This window comes from Manacus candei, unplaced genomic scaffold (genome assembly GCF_025592945.1).
Source record: "Manacus candei isolate 608988 ecotype Guabito, Panama unplaced genomic scaffold, ASM2559294v1 h1tg000048l, whole genome shotgun sequence".
Taxonomy (NCBI): Eukaryota; Metazoa; Chordata; class Aves; order Passeriformes; family Pipridae; genus Manacus; species Manacus candei.
Window position 1 is genome coordinate 12,561,679 of NW_026138096.1, and position 18,807 is coordinate 12,580,485.

At 39.6% G+C, this 18,807-nt stretch overlaps 1 protein-coding gene across 2 annotated transcripts in view; it reads right to left on the reverse strand.

The window, feature by feature from the left end:
- Positions 1–9,066, reverse strand: part of CTNNA2 (catenin alpha 2) — a 463,212-nt gene extending 454,146 nt beyond the window's left edge. For both annotated transcript variants that reach the window (XM_051798209.1, XM_051798208.1), the window contains exon 1: positions 8,965–9,066. In XM_051798209.1, the coding sequence (XP_051654169.1) occupies positions 8,965–9,066 (102 nt within the window). The remainder of the gene's footprint in view (positions 1–8,964) is intronic.
- Between the last annotated feature and the right edge of the window lie 9,741 nt (positions 9,067–18,807).

An 18,807-nucleotide genomic window follows, 5' to 3' on the forward strand; every position in this document is an offset into this window, starting at 1 on the left:
TGAAAAATTAGAAAGTAAGATTTTCACATCGCTCTCGAGACTGAAGCTAAGATGGATTACAAACTTCAATATCCAAATTGCCTCCAAAGTCGTTAAAAACATACATGTTTAATCACAGAGGTTGTGTATCTATTTTCACTTTTCCCTGGCAAATCTGATCGCTGACAAAAAACAAGCAATCCTGCTCCTGCTTCCTCCCCGATTCATAAAGTGAGAAATCCTTTCATTGCAGTTTTTTGTTCTTCCAGTAATTATCTTCCCAGTTTTATAACTCCTGGTGGACCTAAAAAGCATGTCCTAGAATTGCTAAGGTTGGATGTTTTAGTTTCAGGGTGTGAATCCGATATTTGAGTTTAGTTTCAATTAGAACCATGGAATATTATTTGCGCTGTAAGTGCTACCAGAAATAGACTCAAAATCTATACTGCCAGTAAATTGAAGACAATTTCCTTTTAATTGATAAGCCTTTGTATAGATGAAATGCATCCAAAGTCTTTAGGCTTCCATTAAAAGACAAAACTGAAATAATTCACATCATTCTTCTCTGATCTCCTTCCAATTTGTCAACAGCTTTTTTGAGAAGGGGGAATCCTTCCAATAATAGTCTCATGAATGCTGTATTATAATGATAATGCTGCCTAAATTTACTCTATATCCACCAGCTGATCCACTTAAGGATCATATCTATGCTACAACAAGCTGACATTCAGTTGGATATCAGAAAATTAAAAACATTTTTTCGAGCTGCCTCCCTGTTAAAGCACTCAATTACAATACAAAAATATCCTAGACTTTGAATATCCTAGTGATATAAATTATTATATTAGCACTTATATCTGCTGCAATAATCTTGAAGTCTTTATTTTGAAGTCTTCAGTTCAACCACTGGAAAAAATATGTCAAACATTTTTAGTAAATAAAACTTTATGATGCCAACAGGAACTTGATTACGAGCCAAAAAGAAAATCCATTACTTCTTTTGTAACAAGGCCACTGGTTATTAACTTACTAATCATCTTTTAAAACAGAAGCTGATATACCTACCCTGCTTTAATTAGCATTTTGGACACTAAAAAAAAAAAAAGCCGTAATTTTCCAATATATTTGTTGACCGTAAGAAATTTTGGAAGTTACACAGTGTTCACAAGACATTCTGAAAGGAAACCCAAAACACATAACTGCTTTTTGAGCAAGCCAGAATCACCTAAAAATGCAACCAAAGCCGATTTTCCTTCAAAACTTTCATATTTTCCCCTTCTACAGAGATGACCCTGATTAAATCAACAGGATTGTTAAGAACCTGCTGAGCTGTGTATTTGTGGACAGGAAAAAGGCTCTTCAAGGACACAAGTAGGAGAGAGATATTACAATAATTAGCTTGATCTTCTTGATTTAGAGTTTGGAAATTCCAGGCAGGAACACCATTCTCTGAAAACTCTTCCATGAAACAGTTCCTAGAAAACCACGTACAAGAATAGAACAGGGTTAGGAAACTGCCTAGACAAGTTCCCAGTGTGCTATTTGAGGAGACGGGAGGAAGAGTATCAGGGACATCCCCAGGCTTCAGTGACGCAACTGCCTGCAGAAATTCTTCCCTAAACTTACAGAAAAGTGTCAGCCAGGTTGGATGGAGCTTTGAGCAACCTGGGATAGTGGAAGGTGTCCCTGGCCATGGCAGGGGTTGGAACAAGATGATCTTTAAGGTCCCTTCCAACCCAAACCATCTGTGATTCTACAATTCCACGAAAGATTCAACCAACTTCCCTTCCCCTGATCTCTACACTTCATTTCATTTGTTCTTGCAACAAAGACACCAACTGGAAATAGCAGCAAAACTTCTCACAGTTTATTCCAGCTTGATCCTCAGTTATCTGACTTTTCTTTTTTGGATATGTATTATATTTCTTTTCAGTCAAGGCATGAGTCCCATGAGAGCCTAATCAGTCAGGACAGGGGAAACTTCCCAGTAGTTCTCTCTCTCCTCAAGCTAAAACTTGGTTTTTTTGCAAGGATAACTAGTATCCCTGCTATATATTAATTATATGGGTGTGTTAATTATATTAATGTGCACACTGTTACATAGAGCTCTGTTTCTCCACGGCGTAGGTCTTCTTGTCCCTGTGTCTTTTCTCTTGGTTCCACTTTGATGAGATGATTTCCGAACACTGCATCGAGTCAGATGGTTTACTTATTCACTGCTTTTGCAAAGGCAAGCAGAATATTTGCATTGGATATTGCAAGGATAGTGCATTGGATATTGGCACTGGATAGTGCAGGATCAGGTTGGACAGGGCTTGGAGCAACCTGGGATAGTAGAAAGTGTCCCTGCCCATGGCAGGGGGGTGGAACTGGATGGTCTTTAAGGTCCCTTCCAATCCAAATCATTCTATGATTCTATGATTCTATTAAAAATTCATGTCATACACAGCAAACCTGCTCCATAAGGGCACACTCTCTGTCACACCGAAGGGTCGAAGCAATAAAAGTTTTTTTTTAAAGTCAAAGCTTTTTTTAAGCTAAATTGTGAAGATTATGTTGTCTGTACTCTACAGGAAGGCAAAAACACCTTCTGGTAACCCTGAACCATTAATAATTTCCTAATGATGAAGAAAACTGAAGAGTTATCAAACAGATGGAAAATCCAGCATTTAATAGAAAGAATTACAAATCAGAGCAGGTTCATTTTAGCCATGTTCATTTTAGCAGGTTCATTTTAGTCACCAGTTACCACACACCTGAGATCCTCCCAGCATAACCTGCATTTCCAGCTATGACACACCAATAACAAATTTTCTCACCATTTCCACACCGGCTTGTGTGGCAGAAGAGAAGAACAAGTAGCCACCATATTGCACTGCTCTGAGCTAAGCACCATTATTCCATAAAAACAGAACCTGGGAGTAATGGATGAGACCCAAACCCCTCCATTCTCCCTCCCACAAATGCTGACCTGCACATGCATAAACTCCAAAGTACAAGCATATACATAAACACCTTTCAACAGTGAATATAATCACTGGGAGGCACAGAGTGACAAGGTCCAGACCTTACAGGACACTACACACTATAAATAGTCTGCAGTTTTCAAGCAGGGGAGAGTCAAAATAGAGAGGATAAAATTTAGCTAAAGGTTTCCTTAGCCAACACAAAAAGTCTCCATGCTGAAAAGATGCCAACCAGAGCTGGCAGAGAGGCAGGGATGTTACTGAATCCAATGGCAAAGAAAAACTGTGATGGCCAGAGTGCAGCAGATGTTTCTTGTAGAATCAAACAGTTGAAAAAAACACCCTGAAGTAAAAAGGCAGCTGATGGTTTTTAGTTCAGAAGTTGTTTTAAGCGATACACAGAACAAAAACAGGACAAGAGGAAACAACCTCAAGGTGTACCAGGGGAGGTTTGGATAGCAAGAAAAATTCCTCCACAGAAAGGGTGCCCAGGGCAGTGTTGGAGTCCCCATCCCTGGAGGGATTTAAAAGCCCTGTGGATGTGGCACTTGGGGACATGGGTCAGTGGTGGCCTTGGCAGTGCTGGGGGATGACTGGACTCGATGATCTCAGAGGGCTTTTCCAACCCAAACAATTCTATGGTTCTATAATGCTGGAGAAAAAAAAGAGCATTCTGTTCCTACTCAACATAATAATTTCATAAGAAACATTTAAAGTTCAGTTGAAGTTAGAGAAGAAAAGTTCCATCTTTGTTTTCTGATACGATTCGACTTCAGCTCCCTGACATGAAAAGTCATCACCTCATCCAAGCCAGGGAAAACTGTCCAACCTCCCACACCGCCAGAAGCACCACAGATTTGAGACTGCTCTGGCAGGAAGAGCATAAAGAGAAATAAGTTTCACTTCTGGGAGAATAGTCCCGTTCAGGTAAAAAAAAAATTAAAATAATGTTGACCTTACTGCACAGCTGAATGGAGCTTTTTCCCTTCGGTCTGCCGTGGAAACAACTTCACCTAAATCCAGCTACCAAATGCAGTAATTGCTCAAAGATTTTGCACAATTACTAAAACAAGGGCAACAAATATCAGGTGTAAAGTGCTCCACTACCCAACTTTTCCCAAACTTGTTTGGAACAGGCCCAGACATTCACCAACCCTCCAAAAGGGAGCTGTGTCCGTGCACAGCTGTGGTTCAGGTGCAGCTCTCTGACAACATTAATCAATAATATAATTCTCATGAAAAATAGCACACCAGATTTAGGGCTCAAACGCAATGAAAACAAGGTTCACTGAATATAAATAACGTCCAATTAACTGGAATGGTTGGGAATATATTTATCTTTCTTATGGCAATATAGAAATCAGCCCATTTTCCAAATACACTGCACAAGGGATTCGATTAATCACAAGTTCAAGAAGAATAACACAGACACCATTATTTTCTACATAAACTGCACTAATTAAAACTGCCTGGAATTTTACCTAATGACTTGTTTATTTTATAGATACAGGCACTTAATTTTACTGATTGATGTTATATTAAAAAATACGCAAAATCATTAATCAATTTTTTTGTCTGCCTTACAACACATTGTTCCCACCTTTAAGTCACTCTAACAGCATCTTAAATTTATTGGAAAAAAAACCACAAAACATGCACTGCAATTCCAAACTGTCTTTTCACAGCAAATCTAGAAGGACAAAAATGTGTCATACTGAGGGAAAACATAATCAGTCAGGAACAATCTGCAACAGCAACACTCACCATTATTTGTGTTATTGTTAAACCTCTGCAATAATAAATAACAGTCCAAAAATACAAAGATTCTAAAAGGTACAACCACTGCACAGTTCTGGTAATAAAGGCACAGCTGTAAACCAGCCACCCTGCTATTTAAAATTCCTGGGCAAAACTAATGAAAAGAACCACAGATTGACATTAGAAGATTTAAATCTTAGCAAAAGAGCAAATGCCATCTTCAAAAACTAGACACAAGTCCTTCATTTTTTTCATCCCTGTGTTCACATATCAGTATTTTTAATGTTTTTCAAAAAAAATAATTGCATGGGTGTTGCTGGTTTATAGTTGGGATTCATTTGAGTTGTTTTTTTTTTCTTTTCTCTCCTTAATTTATATAACTGGTATTCATATCTGTATTTAATTAGCACTCAAAACCACCAGAAACAAAAGCAAAATACGTCCCACCTCCTTATGGCCTCCAAAAGTTTTATTTTTCAGCCATACCTAAAATATCATGAAATTGCAGTTAAACCATTCCTAAAAATGTGATTTTTTCTTCTTATAAAATCCATCCACAGATAAAACAAATAAATTTGCAAATAAAAAAAAATAAAGTTACAATTCACTTGAGCTACTGTGCATGAAGATGAGAGTAAGAGGTAGTAACCCTGACTCTTGTAACCCTTGTGAATATGTTTTAGTTATACACTTCCTTATAAAAATTTCATAGAATTAAAAATTTTAAGATTTATAGTAAATAAAGGTTGGCTACTATAAACTCTCAGAAAAAAAAAAAAATTAGCAATGAATACAATCACCTTATCCTTTCAGCTAATTGTGACACTGAAGCCAGAGAAAAGAAACACATTTCAATTATCAATTTCAATATTGCTGAGAATAGAAATTCTAATATTTTTTTCAATCACGTATTTCTTAGAAAAATCTCAAGGGCAAGTTGATGAAAGACATGTGGAAGGCATATCTTTTACTCTTTAACCATGACAACAAGCACTGGGAACACGAGTACCCCAGCAAGCTCCAGTCTTCTTACACCTCTGACAGCCAGACAAAAGTTTTAATTAGTTTCCTAGTTCAGGGCTTCCTAGAATAAATGCAATTCTGTCATTTCTAATGTGTTCTCACGATCAGTTAATGGATTTTAGGATTTTTTTTTTTTTTTTTGCCTCCAGTTCAGACAACCTTCTTGTGTTATAATTTCTTCTAAATCAATTCTTAGGTTATCCATATTTTCTCATCTGGAACACTAATGAGCCTGTCTAAAATTCAGTTTTAATGCACCTTTCTCTTCTCCTGATTCACTGAGGTGTTCTTTTTCAAACTCACATCACATTTCTGTATTACTCTCCAAAATTTCAGTAGAAGCCAGTTGATTTGCCACCATTTGAAAATCTGTCAGTCTTGTGCCTATATATACACCGAGTTCAGAGTCAGTTCCCAAATACACTCCCCCACATAACAAAGACTAAATTATCACTTTTGGAGTTCTAAGACTTGTGTACAACCATTTCCAGTTTTCCAAGCATTCCCCAAAATCACACGCAGCTTGGAGAACAAGAGGGGTGCTCTGAATATTCAAGTGTGAATGCCAAAGAAAGTATGAATTTCTCTTGGTGGTGCTAAAAATCACAGCATTGGGCAAATTTTGGCTGTACAGGACTCGAGATGTCATCAACTCCAAACTCCTGGTCAAAACTGCTCCCCAACTCCCTGACACGAGGCTGTAGCCAGGTGGGGATTGGCCTCTTCTCCCAGGGAACAAGAGGTTGGACAAGAGGAAACAGCCTCAAGCTGTGCCAGGGGAGTTTCAGGTTGGACATCAGGAAGAATTTCTCCAGTGAAAGGGTTTTCAAGCACTGAAAGGGGCTGGTCAGGGAGGTGGTGGAATCCCCATTCCCGGAATTGTTCAAAAAACAACCAGACGTGGCACTCAGAGCTGTGGTTCAGTTGACAAGACGGGGATTGGTCAAAGTTGGACTCGATGATCTTGGAGGCCTTTTCCAACCTAAATGATTCTGTGGTTCTGTGAAAGGAGGGCTGCCTTCAAAGGCAGATCTGGTTGCTCAGGAACTTTTGCAGCAAAGTTCTGTTGCATTTTGGGCCATTAAATCTCTCTCTTCTATCCAGTGACCCATATTTAATGACTCACGGAAGAACTTCCCATCCCTACGGTTTCTTTGCTAAGCAGCTCACACACGAATCTACAAGCAGACTTCAGACTTCAAAATGAATGGGATTAATTTATTTACTTGCCACGATAAAGTTTCAAATTAGATGTCGTCTTTAGAAAGGAAATTGCTTTGAAACTTCCTGAGGAGATCCAAATCTCTGCACGTGGAACGTGCACGTGGTGTCTTGTGGAGGCTGTCACTGCACAGGCAGATTGCCATCGAAGCCCAAACAGGGCTAAACGAGATACTATTCTTGACTTGACCAGACTGCAAATGCAATTTTAGGCATTGCAAAAAATAAAAAGCCTTTAAACTGGGATCATCGTTAACTTATCTGAGAAAAACAGAAAGAGCAGCTGAACAACTTGGGCTGAAAATGCAACGGATAAACACAATCTGAAGGTAACACATTTCTCATCACTTGAAGCCTCCATGGTTATGTTTGTGTGGCTCACACAAAACATGCTTTAGTCAAACATCTACCAGATTAAAGTACAGGGAAATAAGTAAAACTACTTATTTCTCTAATACAGGAAATTAAACTACAAGTTCAAAAAGGGGGGGTTATATGTTCATATTATCTAGAAAACCATGAAAAGAAGAAATCAGAATGAAGATATTCATAAACACTGAATAAAGCAATAACCCAATAGTTCTCTTGACAGCATTTTATTTTCTCTAGTCTTCTTGACAAACTGCTGAAATAGGAATACCTTTTTCCTCATCAAAACACAATCTTGAGAACCGAAGTTGTCATCATTGAAGAAAACCATGTCTTGTAGTTCAGCTTGTAATTTAAAGATTTAAACTTGCTGAGGCACTCCTTCAAACACAAACCTAGCTAAGCCCAGTTAATCCAAGCAGGTTGTGAAACTAAGAACTTACAATGGCATTTTAACTTGTTGGCTGCTGGATTCTTCTCTGGGCAAGCTGCTGGAAAACAAAGTGAAAAGAAAACACGAAATTCCCTCACAGAACACCCAGTAACTTGCTCATCCTCCAATAGGTTGTGGTGCACAGCAGCTTCAAATGCTGTACCAGTGCTGGTATCAGAATAACTGAGCGCTTGTAACCTCATTTTTAGTTAGTTTTACAATGAATTCAGGATTTTAGTCTGTCTTTCATATCAACAGCCAAGTTATGAAGGTTTGCAATGAAAGTTAATTACCATGTTATCACATGAAATGAAACATCTCTCTGCCTTTGAGTCTGTAATATGTGTACATGGTTAGAGACTTTCATGTTCAGAATAATTTGTGGAAAAATAACTTTTTTTTTTTTCTTTTTTCAGAAACAAAGAAAAAAGACTAAGTGTCATTTCTTTACACACTGGCTCACTTTAGGAGCATAGGAACCATGCAGACACATCATTTTGGGGGGGAATTAAAGAAGATTTATTCTTAAAACAGAGACATCAAGTCTGTTCTCACACTCAAATGAAGGCCTGCATTTCTGTCCTGCAGACCAATGTCAAGATCCACAATGTCAAGATCCACAATGTCTACAAGAAAACTGTTAGTACCAGGTGGATGGACAGATGGGGATAGCTGACATTCATTTTTAATATGAGCATTCCTAGAAGAAAAATGACTTCTGTATGTATTTTAAATAATGGAGCTTCCCATCTTGAAGGTTACTAAATTATGTAACCAGTTTCCCATTATTAACATCAGCTCAGGAACAGAAAGGCACCAGGCCTCTACATCCTCCCAGTGATGGCAGCATGAAATGAAACAGGTTTTAAGGGTTTGGTTGGTTTTGTTTGGGTTTTTTTGAATCTGTCTTCTGTGGTGCAATAACAAACCAGGAGCACGTGCTCAGTCTTAGACTGACTGTTTCATGAATTTCTAAATTGCTTTAAGATAGACCTAAGTAAATAGTTGTTGCTACTGTATTCCTGCTCAAGCTTTGAGACCATAAATTATTTAGAACAAGAGCTCCCAAACATGTTTGAACAGAGCTTGCCCCCAGAGAACACGAACAAAAACTGCTCACGTCTTTATCATCAAATATTATTAAGATAATTACGTGAAATGAGTAAATACAGCATCAGGATAAGGGAAGAAGCAAAACAAGTCAAAGATACTTGCCTGGGTAACGAGTGGCTCCAGCAGCCTCTCCACTGTGAGAGTCCTGATTTCCAAACTTTTGGGGTCCCATTTCAAAATGATAGGTGACGTTGCAGAAGTCATACTCCCTGGAACAGACAAAGTTACACAACATCCATGAAAATTATTAGTGTAATATCCAAACACTGCATACCATTCAGTTAGAGAATAAATATATACATTCACATATAAAAAAACCCTCCATAATCTTTCTAGTGTTCCTCTACTCCCAAGAACTCCCAGGTGCACCGTTGCCGTATCCTCTGAGGGCTTAAACATCTATATTCAGGATTCTTTTTCCTCCTGTAGCCCTTAAGAACAGATACTCCAACACCACAGCAGATGGATATGTCCTGAAGGAACTGCACCCCATGGAGGGTGCATGCAGGGAGCAGGTTTATCCTGAAGGAGTGCAGCCAAAGAGACAGAATTCAAACTGGTGCACGGGAAAAGTGTGAGGAAGTATGGGGAGCATGTAGGACTCCAGCCCCTGGAGCTGCTGGCTCATGGGCTTGGCGAGGAGTTTTACTTTAATAGAGATATAGGGGTTTTTTAATACCTCGAGATGGAGTCAAGAGAATAAACCACCAACTTGTTCCCGATGGATCTCTTTATTAATTTAGGGGAGCAAACAAGGGAACTTGGCCAAAGTTCAAAAGGACACCACACAAGCTACACAAACATGTTTCACCACAATACTGACTCAGCATACACTATTAATTCACAACTCTTAAATCAAAATCCAAGCAATCCATGACTCTTCAGTCAAGATCCAACAAATCCACAACGCTTAAATCAAGATCCAATCCCTCCAGCTCCAAGCCACCCTGAGCATCAAGAAAGGAGCAAAGAAAGAGAAGCAGAGGGGGCAAGAAAAGGAGAAAGAGGGAGAGACAGATCATAGAGCTACCACTGACACTTTGTAGAAGACCAGCTCTCACATGTCCAAGTGGCAGGGTTGTGACACGAGGCAAACATGTGCCTGAGGTTTTATCTGCTCTGGTCCCTCTGGACAACCCCTCCAGTCGGGGCCTCTGACCCACCACCCACTCTGGGCTTCCAGGTCAGTATGAGGGCACTGTCCTCACTGCCCTAAATCTGAGCTGGGTAAGGAGCTCCAGGAGCTGTGGGGTGTTATAGTTATAGTTTTCCCGAGCTGCCTTTGACTGGCAGCTGCTCCACAGCTTCCCTATGTGGGCTCCAGGGGCTGCCATAAGGGACATGGCACCACCCCACCTCCGTGAGGTTGCACCCATCCCTTCCCCTTTCACACACACACACTCCCCACAAGGTGGGTCTGACCCAATAATCACTAACCTGGTGTCTAACAGAGTGTCATGAACCTACTGCAACCCCAAAATCCCCCTGTGCTGCTCAGAGTGGGAGAAGGAAGCAGAAGAATCAGAAGTGGAGACTGGGTAAAAACTCAGGGTGGAGGAAGGTGGTTTAGATTTTGCCCTTTTCTTCCCTTGCAATCCCACCCTATTTTAATTAGCAATAATTTCTAAAATCATTTTCCTCAAGTCTGTTTTGCCTCTGACAGTGACTGGCAAATGATTGCCCTGACTTTGAGGTTTCCAAACCTATGAGATTTCCCTCCTATTTCCTCCCCCTGTCCCCTGTCAAGGATGGGGAGGGAGGAGCAGCTTGGTGGGCACTTGGCTGCCAGACAAGGTCAGCCCACCCACATGTGGAATAAAACAAATTCAACAGCTCTGTTCATGGTTTTAAACAGAACTTCCCCACAGTTTTCAGCATTTCTTAATGCTGCATCAAAAAGAGCAGAACTCATTTAAAACCGAAAAGGATTCTCCAGACCACCTGAGACTTAAAAGCTTAAACAAGGCCTAAAATGAAGGCAACAGCAAGTTGCTGTCAGATTTTTATTTTTTTTTTTTTGCCATTTCAGGTTTTTATGCAATTTTCTAGACAGTTGACTTCATTTTTGAAATTCCAGGTACAGAGAAGCCCAGCTGTCAGGTTGTAAGAGACAACAAATGCACCTCATTGAGCTGGAAAGTGATTTTGTAGAGGCATTTGGTGACAGGCAAAGCCACATGTAAACTAACTCGTCAATAAAAAGAAGAAGACAGAAAACTTTGATGAAAAAATGTTCATTTTAAGTAACTCTGGTTTAAATATTTACCTCTATTTTAAAATGAAAATTAAAAAAAAAAAAGGCCAATGAGAACTCCAACGGGGAAAGATAATCCAATAGTATCACACTGGACATTGCTTAGGTGAGATTCAAGTCAAGCCCTCAGAATACAATATTCCAAAAGTTTTAAATTGTTTTCCCCAGAAAACTATGTTTAACCAACAAGGTAATTTAGGTAATAAAACATAAAAATAAATAAATAAATACTCCACCACCGCAATTAAGTGAACACAATCAAAAGATATTCAGCTATTGCTCCTTGAATCATAATCCACTTCATAAAGCTCTATTCAATAAGGTGCATTCTCAGGACTCAGCAACATTATCTAGTACCTACAAAATAGATTCTGCTGCTTTATTCAGGAGAATGTCTTAACTGATTACTATCAATCGAAATTAAAGTCTCTGCAAAATCCATTCATAGGTTGCAAAAGATTCTGTGTCAAAATATTTGCTCAAAGAGAGGCAGATCAGAACTCCTTAATCAATGTATTTATAAATCACGTCTAAACCCCACCCTCCAGGTCTTCTTATTTGCAAACACTCGGTGACAGAAATATCTGATAATATCCAGTGTGTGTGCTACAATCATTATTATTCAGTTTCCACCCTTCTGCAAAGAAATCCTTAGGTTTCATGTCAGGCACCCAGATGTGACTAAAGAAAACTGCCAGACAGTTTCTGGTTGCTCTAAACACGGTTGATGTGGGAGCCAAGCCCTTTTTTTGCAGCAGACAATATTTATTCATCTCTCAGAACCCATTTCCTTTTTATATAAGGATGGCTGACACTCCAGTTGGTCTCTGGATTCAAAAAAATAAGTCTGAAGTAGACAATTATTCTAGTCAATAATTTATATGAGTTATGACACTTTCAAATGGGTCACATGGTCTTTCTTTTTAATAAGCTCACTCTTCCCCACTATTACCATGAGTACTCAAACATACACTTGTCATAATAAAAAAGTAAATTCAAAGCTGTAGCACAGTCCAAAGCCCACAAAAGCAAATTAATTTCAGTGGATGACAAGCACAGAGGTGATACCAAAGATAACCTGGACAATCAGTTGTTACAATCAGAACACGGCCTCAGATTCAACCTTTACTACAAAATAAAACAAGTATCCTTCAGAACTCAATATAAAAGGGTGAGCAATGCTTTCAAATACAAAAAGATATATACGAGAAAAAGCCTTATTAAAAACTCCTAAGATAGCTTTTTTATTTGCAAGAAAATCTACCCCACAACAGCAAATAAGTAAAAACAAGTCAAATTAATGTGTTTTCCTCAACATTCCTCCAGCTGCTGTCGCAACAGCAATTTTAAATGACAAGACTAAAAAGAAGCCACCTGCCCAAGTGTGTGTTTATGAACAGATAGCATATTTCTTCCTTGACATATCTACAGTGAACTTCCCAGACCAAACAGGTGAACAGGGACTGCTCAGCCGGATAAAGGACAGGATGCTAAGAATATCTTACAACTATTTGACCAAATAATCCCCAAACAAGCAGCTTTAAGCACTCCAATGAAAACATAAATTGCTTCATAGCTTACACCTGGCTTGGATTGTGCAGTACCTGGGAGGAAGATAACCTCTGTGAGCAGAGGATAATGGCATCCCATAATATTTTTCATATAAAGATAAAAGTGTATTACGGTGGAGAGAACATTGGCAGATGTAAGTGAAAGATTTCCTTTCCTATTACCTTCTAGACTAGACTGATACTACTATTTTCATAAAGAGCTTAATTTTTCTCTTTCCTCATTTATTGTCATACTGACCACTTAGTGTCATTTTTTGAATGCTCAGCAACATATTTAGGAAACCAATCCATTCCTTCTTCCAAATGGGAAATCAGGTTTCTCGTCTGAGTCCCAGCCTCTGTAATTCAGAAATGTGTTCTGATTGTTCTTTGGGGTAAATCCCATGGAATAAAAATTCACTTGCTGATTTTATGACTGCAGAGTTAAGGAAACATTTTTAGCAGAAAGCTTCTGTTAAACTTAATCTCTGTTTTTTCACCTGTTTTCAACAGGCTGAGTGTGATTATTAACCCTACATTTTAAAACTGATATTGTTAAATAAGGAAACTATGTCAATAGTGCTGTAGTAATACTGCCATAGAAGTGTACAGACATTGCAGTCCTAACCCTGAAACCATCTCCACACTTTTTTCAAGAAAATATTTAAGGAATTCTATTGCCTAACTTTGTTTTCCTCCTTGAGCATGTGCCAAAATGTCTCTTTAAAGCTGTTTAGCTTTTCCTAAATACAGCAACAGAGAAATGTCTCTATCCAGTTCGTTCAGTGTGAACATTTGTTCAGGCAATTTGTCTTAAAAGCCTATCTGTAAAGAAAGCAAGTATTTACTTTAGTAAATGCTAACAAGCATTTACTTGAACAAGTGGAACAAGCAGATTCCTACATTAGAGCCAGATTCTGCATCAGTGGAATTCTTCATTTCATAACAGTCACCAAAAAAATCTAACCCCACACCACCCCTATCACCAACCTTTTCACACAGCAGGACTTTACTTTTTTGGAACATTCTACAAAGCCAAACTATTCTGCACGTGGAATTGTTTGTCTGTCACACCACAATGTAATGTTTTCCTCTACAATAGATCCACTCTCCTTGTGACTGGCACAGACGTGCATTCCCATGGTCAGAGCTGCTCCCAGGTGACAGCTCAGCTCATTTCTCAGCTGAAACTCCAGTGTAACAGGAAAGATATTTTAAATCTACATGAGCAAAAGCAACATTTTGCTGAAGCAAACTGATAATCTTTTAGAAATAGAAACATTGCCAGTCTTGAGCAGGCCTCCAGTTATGAGTCTAGCTCAAGTCTGCAATGCAGAACAGTGCAGACATGAAGGGCAGATGCTGAACATTTCACACTGAATGAAGTAAAAACCCATTCTACCCGACTCACAGCAAAGCTGTAGGATTAACCTGGTGGTAATACTAGATTGGTAGTGCTGGCAGCCTAAGTTTGTACTTCCAACCATCTATTTGCTACTGGAAGGTAAATAGTGTCATTAGTGTAAGAAGGATGTCCAGCAACATAGAAAATCAGTAAGTTGAGAGGAGTCAAAAGGCAAGATAATAATGATTTAGCCCATGTTTCCAAATAGTAAATTTAAAATACTAAATTTTTAATAATAAATGTACAATACCTAATGCTTCAAGGCGTTTACATGGAGTATTAAAAGGAAAAAAAAAAGTGCTTTACAAATGATTCTACCCCATCAGTCACCACCTCAACTTGCAGTCCCCGTGTCCAGGCTAGCAGGGCACTCCCACACGCTTTAAACCCACCTGACTTTCCAGCTCAGCTCTTCCTGCACGTTTGTATCCTTTGCCCTGGGCAGCAAGGCTGTGGATTACACCAAGAACATAACCTGGTGGGCCACTAACTAATCCTACAGAAGGAAAACAAGTGTTCAGCCCCCCACCTGACTTTGGAGCCACATGATGACAGCACAGGCAACAAGCCAAGCTCCCAATTCAGCAGCAGAGATGGAGGGCAGGGCAGCCTCTCCAGCAGCAGCACGGACACAAACTGGTCTAGGATGAGTTAGAAACTGAAAAAACAGTCTGTGATTCCTTAGTTCACATCCTAAGATTGAGAACCACGTCAAAACAAACACCTCCCTGCTCGGAGACAGAATCCAGAATTCCTTACAGCAGGATACACAATCTCTTGAGACAGACACAGAAACTATCTGACTGATCTCACAGACATTTATGTGCTTCCCTGGGAGCTGGAAATCTAAATATGTAATGGCTGTACCCTCGAGTCTGCCTTCAGAGCATAACAGCGTTTGGAGACGCACAAATTGGCTGTGGATTGCCTTGTACAGGTACAGGATAAACTGGAGCACAGGACCAATTCAGATATCAGAAATACCAAAAACACACGCAGTCCTAGTGAGTTCACAACCTGGCTGACCTGTCTGGTAGAGGGCTGCAGTGATATATATACATATATATATATGTATGTATGTATGTATGTATGTATGTATGTATAAATACCTGGTGTTATATATAGCTGAGAGATTCTGTTACCTTACATTTATCTGCAGTATTGAGCAATGCAGATGTACCTGTGCTCTGACCTGAGCAGCTGTAAAGTGTAGTTGCCAGAGCTCTGATACTCCAGGGATATCCCGGTTTCCAGCACTATTCCCAACCCATTTGCCCGTTCTCTGTCTCTGCTAACACAGGAATACAAATAGAGACAGAAGGACAAAAAGCAGGAGAGCATAAGAACTGCAAAGCAGGGAAATAAAGGGGAAATACTAAGAGGACACACACTAACAATGAGGAGTAAAAGTGCAGTGGAAGAGGGAATAGAAAACAACCCTTTCTGCAGATAAAAGCACTTATCATTAGTCAATGACAGCCCAGGACAGCCTCCAGCAGATCTGGCTGAAACAATAGGAGTTCAAAGGGGCAGCTCCCATCACCTTGTTTAAAAAAAAGGAGAAAGAAAAAAGAAAGGGAAAAAAAAAAAAAAAAAGCATTGCAGGATGGTTTGGAGGAGTGTAAGGAATATCTATCTCCACATCTGAACATCAACTTCTTGACATACTTATTTGTATCATGAATGTGACTCTCCTCTCTTCTTTCCTAAAACTCAGGCAGGAAAAAACAAGCCAAAAGCTAAACCTTTAGGTCCCACTCCCAAGCTTAACCCCGCAGGGAATTTTTAATTTGAGCTTTTCTAGGCTCTCAACTTCCTTTTGGATTCGCAGCCCTCTCCCCTTCCACTAACCCTCCACCTCCACGGTGGGGTGAGATCCTGGTTTGGCCTCAGCTAAACAGAGTTCTTAAACGGAAGCAGCCCACGATGCAAAATCAGATTTCTAACCATAAACCATCAAGTAAGGAGGGAAAAGGCCTTGGGGAGGGGAGGATTACCTTGGTAACAGAGCCAGGGGGTCAGAGCCCATGGAGTGCCCCGACAGAGAAACGGGAAAGCTAAAAAAAGGCGATGACTGATTCACACTTTTCAGTCACATTAACCAGCTCAGTCTTGGAGGCAGCAGCCTACACCAAGACCTGACTTAGACGTGAGGGCAAATTGCCTCCAGAAATCCAAGAGGCCACCAAGAGCTCCCAGGGAAGGTGCCAGAGCAGCGCAAGGGGCAGAGGAACAGGGAGGTGCCACCCACACCCACCTGCAGCTGCTTCTGCTTTAACCAGAAAGCGATAACGTGCTTCAAAATCCTGTGCAAAGCCACATGCAGTGTCCTAATCGTTTTTATCTACTGTGTGGCTCAGAAAAATAATTCTAGTTCAAAGGCTCACACATCTCCAGCTACGTTCTGAGTGCCTGTTTGGGCTCCCCCACCATTCAACACTCAGGTGAAGTTTGCTACTGAGTAGACCCTCACTCCAGTGGGGTGTTAGATACAATGTCCAATCCTTAAAACACCTAAAATTCAAATGGTTGCTTCTCCATGAGTAGCCTGGTGGACTGGGGAGTTCTATCCCTAGGAAGGATGAAAAATAGGGCTGTTCGTATTTGTCTGCTCTAATAAATACGAGGAGTGGAACGATGTGAAAAGTAATTTACTTCAAGATCAGCCCTCATAAAGTGCTTGAAAGCTGCTTTAAACAGCCATACATGAAATTCCTACATTCAAATAATTTATCTTGCATTATTTATATAAGCATGCTTTTTTTCCACTGAATGACTTTTACAGTCAAGGTAGGGGAGTTTCCTAAAAAGCTCAGCGAAATAGAAGATTTTAAGGAATCTGCACCAAAAGATTGTCACGTCGCTTCTGCACAGCCGTAGATTTTCCCACAGTTGGCTCTGTGTTCACACAGCTCTTCAGCACCTCCTAATAAAAGTCATCTCACAGCTCTGGACGTGATCAAAGCCTCTGAGCTCCCTGCTGCTGGGAGGCTGGTTCATGTAGGGTCACACTGCAAGCCCCGAAAAACCAAAGGATTTGAAATCAGGTCCTCGGTGCAGATCCTACACTCTGCATTCTCTCTCTATATTTTCCCCCAAAATGATGCAAATTTCTACATTTAGCAACGTAATAACTGTGTAAGACATTTAGATTAATGGAGATATGATCGATTTGCATAAGTGACCCTCCTTTTTAGTAATAAACCCATAGCTTTTAAAAAGTTTCTTCAAGTTCTGCTCCTTCTTAAGGAAACATTAATCACATATCTTGCAGGAAAAAAGTAAAATAATAGACTTTTTTTCACTGTATCTATTTTTTTATTATTTTTCTTCACTGTATTAACCTGGCATTAATAACACCAGGCCATATTTTATAAAAGCAGAGAGGTGTTAAGAATATTTTGTTCAAACAAACATGTTTGCTCCCTTGCAACACAGAATTTGTATCACAAATTCCAACGGTTCTTTCTTGAATTTGGCTCTAATCATGACTTTGCAAGCCTCTGCTTCTGCATGTAGGGGTCATCCTTTCACTGCAAGTATCCTATTTACAATTCCTCATACTTGGAAACTACAATTAACCTCACCTCTGCATTGCCCTGCAGCTGTTCCTCACTCCTCTGAAAGACAACTCTTTATTCCACAAGACCAACCACTGCTGCCTCCAGATGAAACAATTTACAGGTTTTCCTATGAAGAGTCAAAGCTTTAGGGGTTTTTGAGCTTTTTTTAGTTTGGTTGGCTTTTTAAGGAGACTGTTTCCCTGCCAGTTTCACTAGAATTGCAATACTGTAGGTTCCATCTCTCTACACATATTTCCCTTTCATTAAGTTTTAAATAATTATTCATGATTTTAATTAAGAGTTTTTTGCTCTTGTTCCTACAGGTGCATCACTATTTTCCTGCACTGAACAGAATCTTTTAGTTATCTGAACTACTACAGATACAACTGGCCCAAAGCCTGTAAAATTTTGCTGTGACAAACTGGATGAGAACAGTCACCCCCTGCCCTTGGAAAGTCTATAAGCTTCCATACAGTGGAGAAGGAGCTGTTCACATTTCCCAGCTCCATAATTAACACACTAAATAGGAGCCCAATGGGAGCACAGCTGGAATTCTCCTCAGTAATTAATACTAAGGGTCATTAATAACCTCTTTGAACGTTCCCACCAACTTCTAGATGTTCACATTGTCTGGTATCTGCAGTTGTCCAGCTGTTCATCCACTGATTCTGAAAATTTCCTAAAACTCCTAAAGAATTTTATCATCTAGCCTTGTGTTCATCAAATCTGCTCTTTTCTTAAACATTTCACAGAAAGTTGCTCTATTCCTACAAAACATGCTCTATCATTCTGATAGGAGCCACATGTACCATTCCATAATCATTTACCACTAATCCAAAAAAAAGGACAAAGTAAAAATTTGCAATGATAGACATATATTTTAAGAATGAGAACTAAACTGCTTAATTCTGCTTGATCACTTATTGTTGAGAATTTTTCTGACATTACTCTTATGCTGATGGATGCTTTAAACAAAGCACAATGCACAGGCTGCCATCTATGATTGTATCCACGAAGTTTTACCTTCCCCAGCTGTGTTCACAGGATTTGCCGTGGCTCTGCTAGTTGGGAAATCCTGAAACACAGTGTGGCATAAGAATTGCATCACCATTATATTCTGAACTGATTTAATTGAATTAAAGATAATAAAGGTCTGTGTTTTCTATTCCTTCA